Source organism: Cottoperca gobio, chromosome 3, assembly GCF_900634415.1.
Source record: "Cottoperca gobio chromosome 3, fCotGob3.1, whole genome shotgun sequence".
Taxonomy (NCBI): Eukaryota; Metazoa; Chordata; class Actinopteri; order Perciformes; family Bovichtidae; genus Cottoperca; species Cottoperca gobio.
The window spans coordinates 29325131-29344781 of NC_041357.1; the positions used below are offsets into that span (position 1 = coordinate 29325131).

At 41.1% G+C, this 19651-nt stretch overlaps 1 protein-coding gene across 5 annotated transcripts in view; it reads right to left on the minus strand.

Moving 5' to 3' along the window:
- Window positions 1–19651, minus strand: part of ntrk3b (neurotrophic tyrosine kinase, receptor, type 3b) — a 179374-nt gene that overhangs the window by 56061 nt on the left and 103662 nt on the right. For 4 of the 5 annotated variants that reach the window (XM_029428460.1, XM_029428457.1, XM_029428459.1 and 1 more), the window contains 2 exons: window positions 18615–18670; window positions 17248–17350 (listed from right to left, as the gene is read on the minus strand). In XM_029428460.1, the coding sequence (XP_029284320.1) occupies window positions 17248–17350; window positions 18615–18670 (159 nt within the window). The remainder of the gene's footprint in view (window positions 1–17247; window positions 17351–18614; window positions 18671–19651) is intronic. The other variant, XM_029428452.1, reaches the window with a different exon arrangement.

Genomic DNA, 19651 nt, shown 5'->3' on the forward strand with positions numbered 1-19651 from the left:
ACAGATTCGGGGTCGGGCTCAAGACAAACTTTTGTCACAGTACAAATGTTCCAGAAAACCTTTTGAACAGCAGGACATTACACAACATCCAGGAGTCCAATGACAGCTGAGTAATGCTTCGAGGTCTTCTTCTCCAGACCTCCTTCCGTTGGTAAATGATGGGATATTTTGTTTATAACTTCTTTATAGATATTGTATCTCGTTATAGTAAACATGTATCCCAATAGGAGGCAGCGGGTGGTTGTTTTGCCTGAATATTAAAAGCAGCAACTTCACTTTCACTTGGACAAAACTCCACAGAGGAATTTGTTTTGGCCCGATTTCTGAATTAATATCTGCATCAACCCTCATCGTTATAAAGATCAGCTACTTTATTATCTTGTCTCTATTCAGATGATGCAATCTAACGGGTCTCCCCCCCCCCCTCTATCGTATATCTGCATAGCTCCTTCCTAATACAGTACAAAGCTGGGTGGAGAAGCTTCATTACTGCTCCAAGATGTTTCAGCTCTAACTAAATGTGTGTGCTCAGTGAAGGCCAGAGAATAGGTGGCAGGTTAAACCCTCCTGTATCTTTCTGTGTTTGCAGGTTTGGAAGCCTAAAATATTTTTTTCCCATTTCATATAAAATGAGTCATTACACTTTCTGTTGATGGTGTAATAAAATGTGTGACGTCGTGTGTTTATTTGGACTTCAGCTTTACTTAATCGTGCATATTTCTGAACTGTAGTAATAAGTGTTCTTAAATCAAAGTGCAACCCCCACCTCTCAGGACTGCAGAGATGTGTTTAGAGACCCTCAGCTGCCTCCAACTACAGTGAAATGTTCATCCCAACAATCACAGAGTAGCCAGTTCAGCCATTAGCTAAAACACAGCTGAGCCAGCCTGGCGGGGCTCCCTGAACACCTCTTCCTCCTCCTCCTCCTCTTCCTGCTCTCTTCACTTCATCCCCTCCTCTATCCCCTCCATCGTTCCTCCTCTCCTTTCCTACCTCACACTCCTCCTCTCCCTTTACATAAAGAACATGCTGTGTTCAGCAGACTCTGTTGTGCTGTAGCGCTAGCCTGTTAGCCTGTTTGTTTAGCTCATCATCACCACGTTCCCTTGGGCCACGTGGAGCTTATCTCCCTGCCAGTTAGCTGCCATGAAGCCCAAACACTTTGCCAAGCAGCTGAATCGCAACATTACAGCTACAATGCAACGTTACAGCTACAATACAACGTTACAGCTACAATGCAACGTTACAGCTACAATGTAACGTTACAGCTACAATGCAACATTAGAGCTACAATGCAACATTACAGCTACAATACAACGTTACAGCTACAATGTAACGTTACAGCTACAATGCAACGTTACAGCTACAATACAACGTTACAGCTACAATGTAACGTTACAGCTACAATGCAACATTACAGCTACAATGCAACATTACAGCTACAATGTAACATTACAGGTACAATGCAACATTACAGCTACAATGTAACATTACAGCTACAATGCAACATTACAGCTATAATGCAACGTTACAGCTACAATGCAACATTACAGCTACAATGCAACATTACAGCTACAATGTAACATTACAGGTACAATGCAACATTACAGCTACAATGTAACATTACAGGTACAATGCAACATTACAGCTACAATGCAACATTACAGCTACAATGCAACATTACAGCTATAATGCAACATTACAGCTACAATGCAACATTACAGCTACAATGCAACATTACAGCTACAATGTAACATTACAGGTACAATGCAACATTACAGCTACAATGCAACATTACAGCTACAATGTAACATTACAGGTACAATGCAACATTACAGCTACAATGCAACATTACAGCTACAATGTAACATTACAGGTACAATGCAACATTACAGCTACAATGCAACATTACAGCTACAATGTAACATTACAGGTACAATGCAACATTACAGCTACAACGCAACATTACAGCTACAATGCAACGTTACAGCTACAATGCAACATTACAGGTACAATCCAACATTACAGCTACAACGCAACATTACAGCTACAATGCAACGTTACAGGTACAATGCAACGTTACAGCTACAATGCAACATTACAGCTACAATGCAACATTACAGCTACAATGCAACGTTACAGCTACAATGCAACATTACAGGTACAATCCAACATTACAGCTACAACGCAACATTACAGCTACAATGCAACGTTACAGCTACAATGCAACGTTACAGGTACAATGCAACGTTACAGCTACAATGCAACATTACAGCTACAATGCAACGTTACAGCTACAATGCAACGTTACAGCTACAATGCTGCAACATTACAGCTACAATGCAACGTTAAAGCTACAATGCAACGTTACAGGTACAATGCAACGTTACAGGTAGAATGCAACATTACAGCAACAATGCAACATTACAGCTATAATGCAACGTTACAGCTACAATGCAACATTAAAGCTACAATGCAACATTACAGCTACAATGCAATGTTACAGCTACAATGCAACATTACAGCTACAATGCAATGTTACAGCTACAATGCAACATTAAAGCTACAATGCAACATTACAGCTACAATGCAATGTTACAGCTACAATGCAACATTAAAGCTACAATGCAACATTACAGCTACAATGCAATGTTACAGCTACAATGCAACATTACAGCTATAATGCAATGTTACAGCTACAATGCAACGTTACAGCTACAATGCAACGTTACAACTACAATGCAACATTACAGCTACAATGCAATGTTACAGCTACAATGCAACGTTACAGCTACAATGCAACATTACAGCTACAATGCAACGTTACAGCTACAATGCATGTTACAGCTACAATGCAACGTTACAGCACCTCCTCTTGGGTTTTCAGAAGGCTCACAGAAGCACAGCGAACACCACAGAAAGACGGCAACTCCTTCGGGAATGTTCTTTGTTTAATTAAAGAATGACTGCTGAGCGTGACGAACAATGGGAGACGTTCAGAGAGGTCAACGTTTCACTTATACACAGTGCAAGTTCAAACGTGTGGCTCAAGATGATGAAAAGCAACATAAAAGTTAAATATTGAAGTTCTTTGACCTAAGAGATATTTGATAGAGGTATTTCATACGAGTCACAGCAGAGAAGACGAGTAGTCAAATATTGATCTCCTTTAGCCTGAGGGATATCTGACAGAAACATACGAGTCACAGCAGAGAAGACGAGTAGTCAGATATTGCCTTAGACTGAAAAGGTTAAACCAGCGTGTTTAATAACGGTTTTATCTGGATTTTACAATAAACGAAATCTGGGACTCTGTGACGATTGTGTTTTAACTTACTTTGTAACTATCTTACTTGACAAAGGGAAGTGAAGTATCGACCAGAGAAGTCTAAAAGTTTAACACAACTCTAACAATTGGGGAAACCATAATGCGTTTATCTGCTATTTTAATTCAGCTATTATTATACAATTTTAATTCTGCTATATTATATTATTTTAATTCTGCTATTTTTATAATGGTACTTCAGACTCATGTACATCTACACTGTGATTATTGTTCTGTAAATGCTCTTATTCTGTCTAATCTTGTAGTAATTGTTATGTTTTTGCTGTGAAGCACTTTGGGCTGCAAGTCTTGTATGAAAGGTGCTGTACAAATAAAGATTATTATTATTATTATTATTATTATTATTATTGTTATTATTATTATTATTATTATTATTATTATTATTATTATTATTATTATTATTATTATTATTATTATTATTATTATGTTAAAAGATGAATCCAGTGTTAGCAGGAGGAGTGCAGTGAGGTTAGTGAGACATTCCCCAATAAGAAAGAACCCTTCTGTAGTGCAGAGGATTCACGTTGGGGAACTATGTGAACACTAAGGTGGTTTACAAAAAAGTACGGAAGCTGTGCACTTATTTTTAGCCTCTTACGCCTAAAGCCCTAGGAAAAAACGCCTAAATTAAAATACCCAAAATGAATCAGGAATAGCTCCTCAACAGTAAGGCTTATATTCATATTCATATTTCTGGTCTCCTTTGAAAGAAGTTAAGGAATATAAATCCATTTGTAAACAAACCTATATTTATATTTATTTATTTATATATTTATATATATGTATGTATGTATTTATATATATATATATATATATATATATATATATATATATATATATATAAATAAATAAATACATATATATATATATGTATTTATTTATATATAAATAAATAAATACATATATATATATATATATATGTATATGTATTTATTTATTCATATATATATATATACATAAATGTATATATACTACACCCGTGACCGTACATTTGATGAGAATACACTAGAAATACTGCACTTTATGATACATTTTCTAAAGATACACTCGGGTTGCGTCCACGTCTTGGTCGTATTAAGTGTTTAGAGTTTCACATCATGTTTACTTCTCGCAGCGTGCAGTCGGTCCTCTGAGAGTTCGCTGAGGACCAAAGTGCTTCCTGTCTCAGAGTTCAGACCAACAGCATTTATTTGAGTGAGTTCAGTGTTTTGGCATCTGATTAACCTTTAAATGTTTTACTGAAACTGAACATATTTCATTCTTTCACCGGCACCTTGAACCACATGCCCCCATCAGTGCACACCCCTGCACTGTTTACATCGGGGTTTATATCACGATTAGTTTCAAGAATCTGATCGTGGATTCAGTACTTTGGGCTGCTGACGTCAGACTGATGTGTACTAATAAAGGTGGATGAGAGGCAAATGAAGGCATGAAAGCAGAGCGGAAGATTGTGTGTGTACGTTATATCAACTGAAAAACACACAAAAGGGATTTGTTTCTGCTAAAACTGCACAAATAAACACTTTTACTAAAAATGTTTTAGCATTTCTTAATCCTCAGGGACTTCAAGAATAACAAGTTCAAGTTTATACATAAAATACCACTGCTGTGATTTTACTGTAGGTTTACTCTCCATCAGTAACAACATTTAGCTTCTTCTGTAAACTACACGTGCTCTTCTGCACAGACAGCTCACAGGTGAAGGTCAGCGACAGACTGCGAGTCTTGCTTAAGAACAAGTCATCAGGGCAACACGAGGTCTCCTGGATCACACGCCGGACGGTGCCGTTGAGCTGGCGAGATGCACAACATGCATCATTACGCCGCATATAAACACACAAAGTGACAATCTGCCAGGAGGGAGAGATTGTTGCAGTGACACCGAGCACAAGAAGAAACATCCTGATGCCATCTGGCTGCATCTCATCATCGCCATCGTTCAGCGGCTGCTCCTGAGCATCACAGATCTTAATGCACATTTGAACTCCAGACACTTCTGGATTCATTACCAAGTGCTAAGGTGTCGCAGGGACCGAGCAGATAAAAAATGTAGTGACACACAAGACTGTGACCTGTAAAATTGACATAATCTGCTGCCTTTGAGGAGCCAGTAATGACCTCTCATGGCAGTGTGACACACTCTCCATCTTCATTTCACACCCTCTTAAAGCAGCCCAGATGGCCTTGGCATTTCCTTAACCGCCTCTGAAGCCAGGCTGCAGATCTTATGCATCTCCTGTTGCTGCTCACTGGAAGATATTGGAAAATGCACGGAGATGATTTGTTATTCTCCCAACGCTCTCTGGTAAGTCCAAGTCCATCAGACCGGAGCGGCGTGAACGCACAGCGGTAACCGTTTCCTTCCTCACACATTCATCCCTGCATCTAGTTGGCTGTGCACTAACAATGCTTCTCCACGGGTTAATACACAAGTTAATGAGGTGGGACAAGGCCACTGTAAAACGCTACTAAAGCAGCCATGCAGGATAATTCGTCTCGCCTCAGAAGTGTCAGCGACTGCAGCTCTCTGCTCTTTAATTCATTCAAATGAATTTTGTTTTAATTGTTTTATCCTCGGCGCTCACTAACTCCATTAGTGTGGCGAGAGAGGGAGAGGAGATGAGATGATAGAGAGACATACGCAGAGGAAGAGAGCAGAGAGAGACTCCATCAGATTCACTTTGTGTGCATGCTTCTATGAATAATGAATCCCCTAGTTGTGATTACACAACAATTACTCTCTAGAGCTAAAACTTTAACGTCCTCATGAAAGATGGAGGCTTGTTCTCTATCTGTAACACGGTGTGCCGATCCCAGAGGTGCGTTCGTGCAAACTGGGGAGAGGCGGGAGGGAACACGAGCCGATGGGAACACGACGAGACGCAGAGTGCGGCCGATGGAAGGACGGCTGTCATATCAAACTGGGCTGCTACACGTTACTGCACAATACTTATAACACAGATTTGTTTGGTCTTTTTAAGGAGCTAAAGTACGTTTGTCTGGTGCAAATCTAAAGTGCACAAATTAAAGATGACTTAATAAAAACTAAAGTCTTTCTTATGGCTCAGAAATGTGGAATGTGGCACCTTGTAGCACATTGTGGTATTATATAATATATAATATGTATTTAACTATTAATATATATAACATAATATTATGTTAAACATATTTTCAATGCCGTCACTGTTAGACATATAACAGCTTGATGAACACTGTAACTTGTAATCACTGTGAGTAGATGTTTCATGTACGACGTGTGCGATACGTTTATTTATAGAACACTTAGAAACGCTTCACATGCAGCAGAATATGATCACTGTGGACAATCATGTAGAATACTGTCGTTATTAAGCTCCATGTACTTCTGTTACTCTTTTATATCTGTATGTAATATAATGCTTTACAGTGACGCAGCAATATATTTACAACATATTATTGCATAATATATATGTCATTTTTATGCTACAATAAACATTCAGGCAAAACTGTCCTTAAACCAAAGTAATTAATGTAATTTTATAATTATTAATCATTTTAATTATTGTAAAGTTGGTCTTAAATTTTACATTTTTAAAAAGTCTTATTATTTGTCTTCAATATGTCAGTTTATTATCTGAATATTGTCAAACATACAGTATAATGTTGATTAACACATAATACAGCACTGTCTTTATTACAGTTACAGCACAATATGATATTGTCTTCCTTGCATGTATCTGTACTGAAGTACTTTTATATGATGTATAATATAAATAAAACATGTCACCATTAAACAGAGTAGAATATGCTGCTCAATAAAGAATATGCACTATAAAGAAGGCTGCACAATAAAACCTTTCATGCAATATATATAATATTGTGATGATTATATTTTGATATATTGAAGTAAATGTGCTCACTGTATATATGTATATATATATATATATATATATATATATATATATATATATATATATATATATATATATATACATACACATATAAATAATGCTGTAATTATTACTGTCACATCATCTGTGATTTAGTAAAGAGATTCATTGCGATGCAGTGGCTGGTGTTGTGTGTGCGTCAGTATAAAGCATCACATCCCTCTCAGCGTAGGAGTGAGCATGCAGCACCCTACATTTGGCTGTTACATAATATGAGCTGTTTGCCGGGCCGGCGGCAGAACTCACACTGAATTAACTAGCTGTTGCAGCGGGGGGGGGGGGCTAAAAACCTTCACAGCTTCTTCTTTTCACTCCTTTTTTTTACATTTATTCTTTAATTAGTCAGGAATCTCACCTAAAACCCTGTAAAGCACCTTCCCACCTCTGAGTGGACGCTCTCTCGTGTGGTATAATGAGCAAAGCATCACACTCTGCAATTATGAAAATCCAAAATGGAGTCAGGCCAAAGGTTTCCGGAGGGGAACAAAGGGCCGACATGTTGAGCTGCGCAGGCTGGAGGTTTGTGACTGAGCTGCACTTCTACAGCCAGACTCTGTCTCTTCTCGGAGGACAGACGTTCTTCCTCGAGGACATTTAACTTCAGTGCAGTTGAGAAGATATTGGAGCTTTAGCAGAGACGATCTGAGTCCGATGCAGTAGCGTTGATTCTGGAGAGAAACCCGAGTACACTGATGACTCGCATCTTTTATAGCTCAAATACTCATTGGTGGAAAATGAGGGGGGGGGGGGGGGGGGGGGGGGGGGTCCTCGGAGGTACTGCAGGGGGGTCGCAAAATTGTTTGTAGATGAAGCAATAACATTTTTTTTTTTTAAATGTAATATATATTTTTTATTACACATTTTGTAGTTGCTTTGCACATTCACATTCCCTCCTCCGCTGTACTTCGTGAAGGGTGGCGACACACACCTACAGTCAGAGACAGAGTGGAGGAAAGGAGAGGGGTGAACCGTCGCACGGACCTGTTGTGTACAATATGTACAGTAGGGGGTCCCTGCAAAGCGCTGAAGACCCCTGATTCTTTATATTGTTTTATATTAAGTCTGTGGGCTGGTAGCTGAGTTGCTGTAACAGCTGAGGAAACTTCCTCCAGCTCGCCAATTTGGGCCAGGCCTTGTTTCAGCCACACCAGGGCTGGAACATGTTTTGTTATATCGGTAACAACAAGGGCAGCACTTTGAAACACCTCCTGCTGACACTGTGGGGCCAACAGGGAACAGTCGGGGAAGTATTGCATTATTGTGAGGAGTGCTGTCCAAGCTGAGTCTGCTGGACTCCAAGAAGGAAGTCTGGTGAGACTGAGTCCCTCAATGTTCATTAACTGGAAGACGCTCATCAGCACTATACAGCACCAGTCTCTTGCACGGCCTGCTGGAAATTGAAGAAAATATGAGCGCAATAATCATTAGCAGAGTCCTCCAGGAAGGGAAAGATACTGTATGGTTGGGAGGTTGAATGAAAGTTCAAGGCAGAAATAAATGTGTTTATGATTACTTACGGAGCTAATAGAGATTCTCTAGCCTCTCGCAAAAAACAGAAAGAAGGTAATAGTGCCTGAATGCATACGTGCCAACAATGTGGTTCACATGATGAAGGTGTTTCAATTCAACAGAGTTCATTACACTGAATGTCCCCCTGTCCCCCTGTCCCCCTGTCCCCCTGTCGCTGTCAACTCAGCAAAAGCCGGGTCCTCAAAAGAAACATAGAAGTAAAGAGTGTGGAGGTCACTATTAAGAAATGTGCTGCTACAATGAGCTACAAGTGTGGAAATTCAAAAATGAATTAAAATACTAATATACTGGATTGGACTGGCACCGGAACAAAAGCCCGGTCGTACTCTTTATATTCACAGACGTTGTTTGTCTCCAGATAGAGCCCACAGCGAGAACATGAGGCGCGGTGGAGCACATTTCCTGATCAATACTAATTGAAACATGGAGATGTAGAAGTTGTCCCTGATGCATTTTCATGGACCTTATTGTTCAGCTGCACTGAGGAGAGTTCTGCCTCTTAAATGCTTTACACTGTAACTACTTGTATTCATTAGCAGACAAATGTCTCTCACAGCTCTTTGCAGCTTTCTGTGGCTTAAGAAAAGCAGCAAACATGATATTTTCTAAACGCTTCCTCTTGGGGACGCAGCCAAACTGCTGCAGCGCTTCAGAAAGCCTGCGGTGGAGGAGTCTACTCCTACATCTGCATTCTGCCTTATGCTGAACACGTTAGGCTATATTGAGCTATTGTTCAACTCAGAAGACCTACAGCAACCTTCTCAACTATTGATAGCCAAGACATAAAAGGGAAGAAGCTTCCAAAACACCGAGTCAAAGTGCATTCAACAGAAGCACTCTGCAGGCCCGGCCTCTTACTGGGACTTACTTTACAATGTGTGGGAGTGTACAGCGCTGCAGAAAGACACCAAGAGGACAGAGGGCACTTAGCTGTTAGCAGTCTTGTGCTGACAGTCCGAAGTCCGAAATAAAATAAAACAAAAAATAGCAATCCTATTTGTACCAGGAACAGCACAGCAACATCCCCAGGCCACCCGGCACTCTATATCCTACCCAGGGACGGCACCGCAGCCAGACTCCCAGGGACGGCTCTCATGCAACTTTTAGGACAGATAAATAAATAAACAGGCTTTTTTTGTATTTTCATTTTCCATAGAAGGTGCAAACACAGCTATGGAACGCTGGAACGATGCTGTGTATGAGAGGGTGCATGCAGGCAGCATTCAAATCCTTTTAAGGTTCACTAAAAGCGCCGGTGATCTGCGGATCAGCGGCCGAGATCGTCTGAACAACACAATAACACGACAGACATGATGGAAGATGAACTCCTGAAAACTGCCTTCTTTTTCTGGGAAGAGATATAACGGGAAACTCTTTCCTCGTGTGCCCGGTGCTGTTTTCTTGGCAGTCTCCATCTGTCGCATTCGTTCAGAGGAATAAATTACAGCCAATTAAGATGGCTGGCAGTGTAGCGACCGAGCAAAGGGTAAACACCATTTGTGCAGAAAAGACAAGAGGTCTGTGATCTGTTGGTATATGTGATGTTTCTTTGAATTCTAGCATCAGTGATCACGCAGCAGCGTTTACATGTTACACCTGTCCAGTGTGAAGAAAGCAAACGTTTAGTTTCTCACATTGAACAGTCTCCATCTGCACACGATTAGTACGAGTGTTAACGCGTTAGCACTCGTCTGCCCTCTGCGCCTCGCTGTGGATTTACACTTTCAATTCATCTTTTTTTAACCATGACTTGGCACTTTTTCTTGCTCAGAATCACTGAGAAGTAAACAGTCCTCAGAATCAGAAGTCCTTTATACACAGTAGTAGTAACAGTAGTATAAGTACACAGTCGCTGATACAAGTTGTAAAAGTGAATATTGCACAAATATTCAAAGTGAATACTCTGTATTTTCCACGATTACATCAAAACACTTACACTCTTTGCTCATTTGGAAATAAATGTTGAAATCAATTGATCTTTTCAAAAATATGTCCTGGTTTAAAGATGAATGAATTAATAAAAGTCAGGTCATGTTTGATTATTATTATTACTTAAGTTTTATAATTAGCATTTTAATATTGTAGCTGATATTAACTGTACTTTATATAAGTTTAAGCCTTAACAATGTTTCCTTTTATGAAGTCATTAGAAGATGATCTGAAAAGTAAGTAGAAACTACAGGTGTCTGAGTACTTAGTTACTTCCCTCACAGCATGTGTGAGTTATGTTGAACAGATTATGTGAATCAGAATTAATTGAAAGATTTCTGGCTGAAAACGTGCTCGACATTTGAACAGACACGTACCAGGAGCCCGCCGCCCGTCTGCACACGCACTTGTCTCGCTGCTCAGGGGCAGAGCTCACTCCGGCCACTGGAGGCCAAGCGAGGCAGTGATGCGGTAAATACTGGTGTGTGTGTGTGTGTGTGTGTGTGTGTGTGTGTGTGTGTGTGGGCTGATCATCCCCAGGCCTGGTTCAGGTAATAGAGTGGAGAGGAGGGTAAGCTGCCCTGACACACACGCCTGGATCACAAAGGCTAGCACGCCGCCGCAGGGTACGGTTTGTGTCTGAGTGTGTGTGTGTGTCAGTGTAGGTATGTATCAGTGTGTTCTGGCCATCTCTGTGATTTACCTACATGTCTATCTTCATGTCGAAAAAATCTGAACTGTATGTGGATTAATTAAAAATAATTAGAGCAGACTGGACTTTCCTTTCCTCACAATCTGCTCGGATGACCTTTGCACTCTGAGTATCAGCTTTAGCTAAATGGCTACATGCTTAAATCTGATTAAATGAGCAAAGAGTCTGCTCACCTCGACTCACAGGTAGCTTCATCTCACCCTGACTTCATGGTGTCGCAGCATTTATGAGTCAGTCATTTGCATTGGTCAGCATTTTCAGCCTCATAGTGTTTAATAGGGTTAAAGACTGAGGGCCACATTTCTTTCAGACGCATTCTGCACCTACAGACTGGTGTGTGATTTACACCGCCTGAACATGCAGCCAGCATGTAAACACTGTGATCACGGGTTTAACTTTGGGGAACGTATTGCTTCCTTGCCAAGAGTTGGATGAGAAGCTTGATATGTCCGTAAGTCAATTCTACAGCCAGCAGCCGGTTAGCTTAGCTTAGCATAGCATAGCATAAACACTGGAAATGTGCGAAGGTAACAAAGCTCAATAACTACCATGTTATATCCAAGCAGCAACCTCAGGGTCTGAACATTGAAGCCGATACGGAAGTGCTTTAAACCTGTATTCTATCAAATGGCCAGCAGGGGGCGATTCCTCTGGTTGTATAGAAGTCTATGAGAAAATGTTTCTACTTCTCTCTTGATTTATTACCTCAGTAGCATTGTTATGATGAGTTTATGTCTCAATCTGTAGTTTCAAGTCTTCAACACATGATGTTCATTTAGTAACTGATGGAAACATTTATAGTAAAATAGAAGATAAAGCAGCGTGTCTTTAGGGCGAGGCTACCTGTGATTGACAGGTCACTACTACGGTGTTGTCCAAACTTTAATCCTTTCCACATGTTTTATTTGTTTCGTACAAGATGGCGATGGCCAAACACTGTAGTCCACAGACCACTGGGCGACGTCACGCTGTCACGGTTACGTCAGGTTTGTTTACAGGTTGTGATTTTACAGATGGTTATGTGTCAGATTATTTCCTGGCTGGTTGCAGTAACTTCCTGCTAGCTGTCTTCAGAAGGGTAGGAGCTGCACAGCTTTGCATTGGTATATAAAAAACTTTTCTACATCAAAGAACAAATATAAATATGTTCAATACAAATACATCAAGTTTCTTGGTTCAGACAAACATCCATCTTTGAACTTGTGAGTAATACTATTGTTCTTCCTCCTGTCACTCAGTGCGGTCTCCTCCGTCATGTGTCACTTCCTCCTGACGTGTCACTTTGTTCACTGTATATTTCAGTCTAAACTCTGCTGTGACAAGTTGCCAAAAATAGCGCCTGTATCATTTGCTCCTTATATAAACACACAGCAGCTGCCAACAACTATTGTGGATGAGCCCCACAAATACCCAGAATGCAGCACAATGTGGCATTGATTCCCAATCCCTATTGGGACCCTCAGAATTAGCTGAAAATGGTTTTATTTCTAAAATTTGAAGTAAAAAGTTACTGTATTGGTATCATGACAAACGTGTTTCACAGAGAATGTCAGAATACAGGAACTTTCCCAGCTTCATCATCTCTCTTCTGATATTGTATTTGTTATTACCTTTATTACTGATGTCTGTTTGTCAGCTGTATTAAAGAAGAACTGCAGGCTTGAGTTATAAAACTTGGCAGCATGAATGTTGTTAACATTGTGAGATTGGGCATTTCTGCTGCATTCAAGTGCTGTCGGAATAATCAGGATTATTAGTTCCTGACTGGGAAGATTCACGTGAGCACCGCCTCAAGTCGTTAAACAACAACTCAGAAACAGAAATCAGTGTGTTGTTTAAACGCTCTGAGCAAGAAAATGCAACATATGTTGTTTCCACTTTACGACTTAAAGCTCAAGAACAAACCGAAGGCGGAAGAATCTCTTTCCAACTTGTGAATGCACAATTTGTCTGGGCCTTCTGAGTGCACTTCTAGTTCCATCTAGTTATATTTAGTTTGAGGTGTTTGAGTGCGTATTATCCACAGATCTTCTTAGATTGTTTGAAAGCCAAAACATCACTTCTGTCCGGGAGAAGTCTGTGAGGTTTTCTGCAGTCAGTTACAGTTTTAACAGTCAGGTCATTTACAAAATATACGGATACGTCTGGCATGGATCTCTGCTTTTCAGGAGATTTAATTTAGAAGGGGAAGGTGACAAAATGATATACATTTGGTGGTATATTGGGTGCACTTGCAGCAGCAGGGGTGAGGCAATTTTCCCCCAGAACATAGTACAAGATGACATGGGAGCATAATACTTATTACTGACATGCTGAGTGTCTTTTTCTAAAGAAGCATTATTGATTCCCTGCTGACAGAAATCTGTGTGAAAGACACTTCAACCCCACTGGAGTGAATCACAATGTGAAGGATGAGTCCGCAGCTTAGACGGCAAGACGCTTCAGCTGGGAGGTAAGTTGACAACATATTGATCAACAGTACACACACAAACACACACAAACACACAGACACATGCAAGCACACGCAGACGCACGCAAACATACGCAGACACACAAACACACGCAAACACACAGACACACGCAGACACATGCAAACGCACGCAGACGCACGCAGAGGCACGCAAACATACGCAGACATACAAACACACGCAGACACACGCAGACACACGCAGACACATGCAAACGCACGCACAGACACACAAACACACGCAGACACACGCAAACACACGCAGACACACGCAGACACACGCAGACACACGCAGACACACACAAACATACACAGACACACGCAGACACACGCAGACACAAGGACAACGCAGGACCAAACAAACATAGAGCACACGCAAAACATACGCAGACACACGCAAACATACGCAGACACACGCAGACACACGCAGACACGCAGACACACGCAGACACACGCAGACACACACAAACATACGCAGACACACGCAAACATACGCAGACACACGCAAACATACGCAGACACACGCAGACACACGCAAACACACGCAGACACACGCAGACACCACGCAGACACACACAAACATACACAGACACACGCAGACACACGCAAACACACGCAAACACACGCAGACACACGCAGACACACGCAGACACACGCAGACACACGCAGACACACACAAACATACGCAGACACACGCAAACATACGCAGACACACGCAAACATACGCAGACACACACAAACATACGCAGACACACGCAGACAGCCAAAGTATTTTTCATAAAACCAGAATTATCACATAAACTGAGCTGGAGTATATTAGTCAGAGCTGTAAATGCAGCCAGTGGTCGGACCTGGTGGTGGGCCTTGAAATGCTGGCAAATCAATTGAATGACACACACAGAGACACACACACACACACACACCCTCCAGCCACATAAAGGAAAAAAAAAGAAGAAAAACAGAGTTTTTATTGGATGCCCAGAAACGGTCGGTGATCAAACTCAAACAGCCAAAAGAGCCACAGTGATTTAGTGGAGCGAAAATCCATTATGGCTCCATCCAAAGGTAATGACTTCTTCAGGCCTTCCAGCTGATTCTCCAGAACAAGAGTGGGAGGGGAGAACACACACACACACTCGTACACACACATTGGACAAATCAGGCTATTGTACGGAACAGCGTGAGGTCCTGAAAGAGTCCACGCTGACATCACCTTTCTTTAGGTCTGTTATAGCTTCAATCCCTCACAGCGGAGAGCAGCATCTCTATTTAAACTGGCGTATGTACAGTATCTATAGTCTGACAACACAAACTAGGAAAGGGAACTAGTGGCACAGATATTGATGCCTCGTATGTGTTAATTGCATGAAGACACAAAGCTAAACATTATGGCCGAAACACGCAGCACAGGCTCCACACAACACTGACCTTAATGGAGAAGCATCTCCAGTGGTAATGTCTCGACCTGGTGATTTGCTCAACCTTCAGTATACCTTTCTTCCCCTCGCATTTTCACAGTCATTCATAAAACTAGCTTTTCCCTTGAACAACGCAGCTGAGCTCAAATGACTCTGGGAAGGAAAATATATCTGAGCCGAAAAAAAAGGATGAAAAAGGCTTTTCAGTCTTTTGACAGAAAGTGTTGAGGTGCCCTTGAACAAAGTGGACAATCTTAACATATTGTACGAAGCAGCGTGTGTTGCTGGAGAACCGCGTGGGGCTCAGAGAGATAGCCGTGCAATGCAATTTTTTAAAAGACACCCTACAGTGTCCAGGAGAACTTTGGACCTTGCCATCGAGATAAATTATGGTCTTGGAGAATCACTGAAACTGCATTTGTAGCACACTTCTGCTAAGAGTTGAAATACCTCCTCCAGTGAGGCTGCATGCTCTGGCCATTAACACATGCTCAGCTCTCAATGCTGCCGGAAATATGAAGCGCAAAAACAAGGCAGTGCTGAAACACAGATTCGTGCAGGTCAGTGACTGCACGAAGGTGCTGCAGATACAAAACTACAAAGGTTTCAGAGATGCATCGTTAGCTGTGGCACCAATGAGATCAAATCTCATATACACTGTGTATATTTTTACTTCATGTGATCTCTTATTTTTTATCAGGATTTGGGACTTGTGCGTGTATCGGACCAGTTTGTTGGCACAGCTTAGATTCCTGACTTCCTGTGACATTACACACACGTCTGTAAAGCCTCATTAGCTGCACGGCTCATCCTTGATTACAGACAGCTTTAGGCCAATGAAATAAGTGTCAGCCCCTAAATTATCACAGAGAATTCTTTACTGAGGTAAGTCACCAACTATAATCCTGTAAAGTAGCTAATTAAGGGGTGGCAGCGGCTAATGCTACTGTACGCCATGCGCACGCTATGACAGGAGGAACATGCATAGTAGGTGGCGTGTCATTAGAACTTAGTGACCAGCTGAGAAGAAGAAATGTATATGAGGCAGGATCAGAAGAATCCATGCACCTCGTTGGCAAAGCAACACAGGGGTGTGTGTTTTGTGTGTGATACACAAACTCACCCCCCACACACTACCAAGCACTGTGCGCTACTCTGCCTGCCAACTGATAAGAGCTGCAGTTGGGTGGGCAAACACTTGAACATGAACCACAGGACCCGAGCAGCTCCCGTCCTCTCCTTTCTACTCTTCTCTCTCTGTTCCTAGATCAACACTACGACGCCTTTTGCCTCTTCCACAACGCCAACGCCAGAGACACAAGCAAAAACCTGGAGCTGACACAAAATGAAAGCTCACCATGCACAAAAGCCATGTTAATCCTATTGAATTTCTCAGCATGATGGACAGCGCAGTGTCGACTAATTAATTCAGGATTCCTTCTGTGATTGCTTCACACTGCAGCCCCGGTGAATGTGTGGAGTGTGTGTAGAGCGGATGGGCCTCATTTGCATGCACACGGCCCTTTAGTATCGATCTAGATGTCTATATTTGTGCATTTTTGCAAAGTGTACAACCTTTAGCAGGACTCAACAGCATAGAGCAACACAAAACTCCAGTGTGCTGCAACAATCACCATGAATAGTCCCAAGCAAAGGGGGAAAACCTTCTGTCTTGTTACAGACAAGAGTCCTCTCTGGGATACGACTAAAGTGCAGAAGTGTTTCTGTAAACACGCAGTTCAAAGTACTTCTACAGTAGTTGCATGTGTACATTTTGTGATGAACAAAGGTTTTGAAGAGAAGATTAACTGGGGGAATGGATGCTGCACAATGATGCAACTGGCAGAAAGGCGAAACCCAAAGCTAACTGTCTGCGTGCCGATCTGCCTGTCTGACTATTTCTGTAGACTTACCTTTCATACCGAATTTGGAGCGCCGGCCGTATTTGTTGATAAGAACAAAAAGGACGAGGAGGAGGACGCAAGCGAAGCCCGCCAAACCCACAGCGATGGAAACCTGAGAGAAAGGAAACGTTGTGTCAGACGGTGTTCACATCATAATCCTCTCTAGACTTCTGATCACCTTAAATACTGCAAATCACAGTTTAATCCACTGGACTGTGACGGCTGCTTTCTCCTACATTACAGCCGTCTGGAAATAAAGTTCCACACGACTTTGCTGAGACGTATTCCAGGTGACAGAATGTAAATCCTCCTCTGCAGCCAGACTTACTTTGGAAATAACAACACGACTTCAAAGCTCATCATCATCATTACAACCACTTCTGATTAGATTAGCCAAATTTGGAAATTTGACTCATTTGGATAAGTGAATAAATAGTTGTTATCATCACCAACATTAATGTTCTCATCTTTAATAATCCTATTAATACATGTGTTCTTATCAAATCATAAACAAAATATATTGACAAATTAAGATATCGTTAATTAATTAGTCTTTCTTTTCCTTTTATGTCGGCCATGAAAGGGTCTAAAGCAGGGATGTCAAACATGCTTTGCAAAGATTTGATTTGTTTTGATCATAAAGTAAAATCCTGTTCCAGATACCTGTGACTGAATGTGTTGTGCCTTTGTAGACACACTGATCTGTAAGTTGTAACACACATGTGTACATGATAAACTGATAATATTGTTGAAATTGCAACTTTTATTTGTTCATAATGTTTTGTAAAAAGATAAAATGTTGAACATTTTCAGAATGTACTTTTACTTTCTTGCACTAAACGAAGGGAACATGTGGAGTTGTGGTTATTTACAGGTTATTATGATGTTACTGCTCCGGCCCACCTGAGATCAGATTGTGCTGCATGTGGCCCCTGAACTAACATGAGTTTGACCCCCCTGCTCTAAAGCTTCAGACTTCTTTATATGTTAAAGCGATGTGCATGAAACGACACAAACACAAAGGTGTAAATAGTTCATTTAAAGATGTGTATCAGTTCTATCTTGTTACTAATAACTCTCCAGTGTTGGTTTCGCCCACATGACATGCAGTGTCAGCAGCGTACACCACCATCCACGACATCATTGATGTCCACACATACGACTGAGAGAAGTGAGTGTAACATCGTTTGGCATGTCGTAGTCTTTGTGCCTCAGCGCTGCATGTCAACACACAGTACAAAGCCCTGCAAGGGTCCTTTGACAAGTAAAGCGCAGTTTAGATTTGTGCTGAAACTTACAGCAGCTCTCTGTTGAGTCCGGGGGGCAACATCTTTAGCAGCTGCAGCTTCATCAACATCATTAAGGAGAAAACTCACCCCAAATGTGTCTTCATCTGGTCGGCCTAAATCACCACCTGGCGGCGTCGAAGGAACTGCAACACAAAAGGCACAGTGTTGAACATTAATGCATCAGTGGTTGAGAATCAGCTGCTCATGTCTGCAGTTTATTTACAGTGAAAACATAATAAACTCAGTTTCACACTTTGGAAGGATTTTCTTATTGCAGCGTCGTCTCATGCACAGTGCACGCACTAGAACAAGTGGTTTAATCCACTGTATACACCCGTGCACCTGTTATCACATTATGTAAGTGTAAGCAATACTTACACGGGTTAATGCACGAACAGGTGATGTGCTCACAACGTATCCTGTATTCAGTAATTATCTCGGTGTTTGTCTGCTTGTCAGGAGGATTACAGAGAAACTACTCGTCATGTTCATGAAACTTAGTGGAAGTGCAGCAAGAGAAAGAATCACAGGGCAGATACACAATTCATCTTTCGCTTTTGTTAACATTGAGAGAAGGCATTTGTGCTGCGTTCATGCAGTGGTAGAAAAATCTGACAATTTAGTTCCCAACAGGGAAAACGTGGAAACAGATATGAACATCTTGATCTTGAAACAATATGAAAACTTTACTGATATTGTAATAATAATAATAATAATAATAATTAGAATTGCGATATGATTTGCGATATTAGAGGGAATCATAATGTTTAATATTAATTATTCTTATTTTCATCTAAAAACATAGATCTTTACCAAACAAGGACGTTTTCTAAAATGTTTAGAATTCTAGAATCTGCTGTGTAGGCCGGGACGTCGCTGCAGCACAACAATATTTAATTAGAAATTGTATTTTGACACACATTTTGCCCTTAGGAAATATTGCGCCTCCAAAGATTTGAAAGTAGGCCATGTTGCTATTTCGATAAAAATGTTGATTAATTGTTAAGCTCTATTTTAAACGTTCTGAGCAATAAAATACACCATTTCTTTGTAGCCTCCATGTTGTTTTCCACACGACTTAACGCTCATGAACACCGAATACGGACAAACAAAGGTGCCATTCC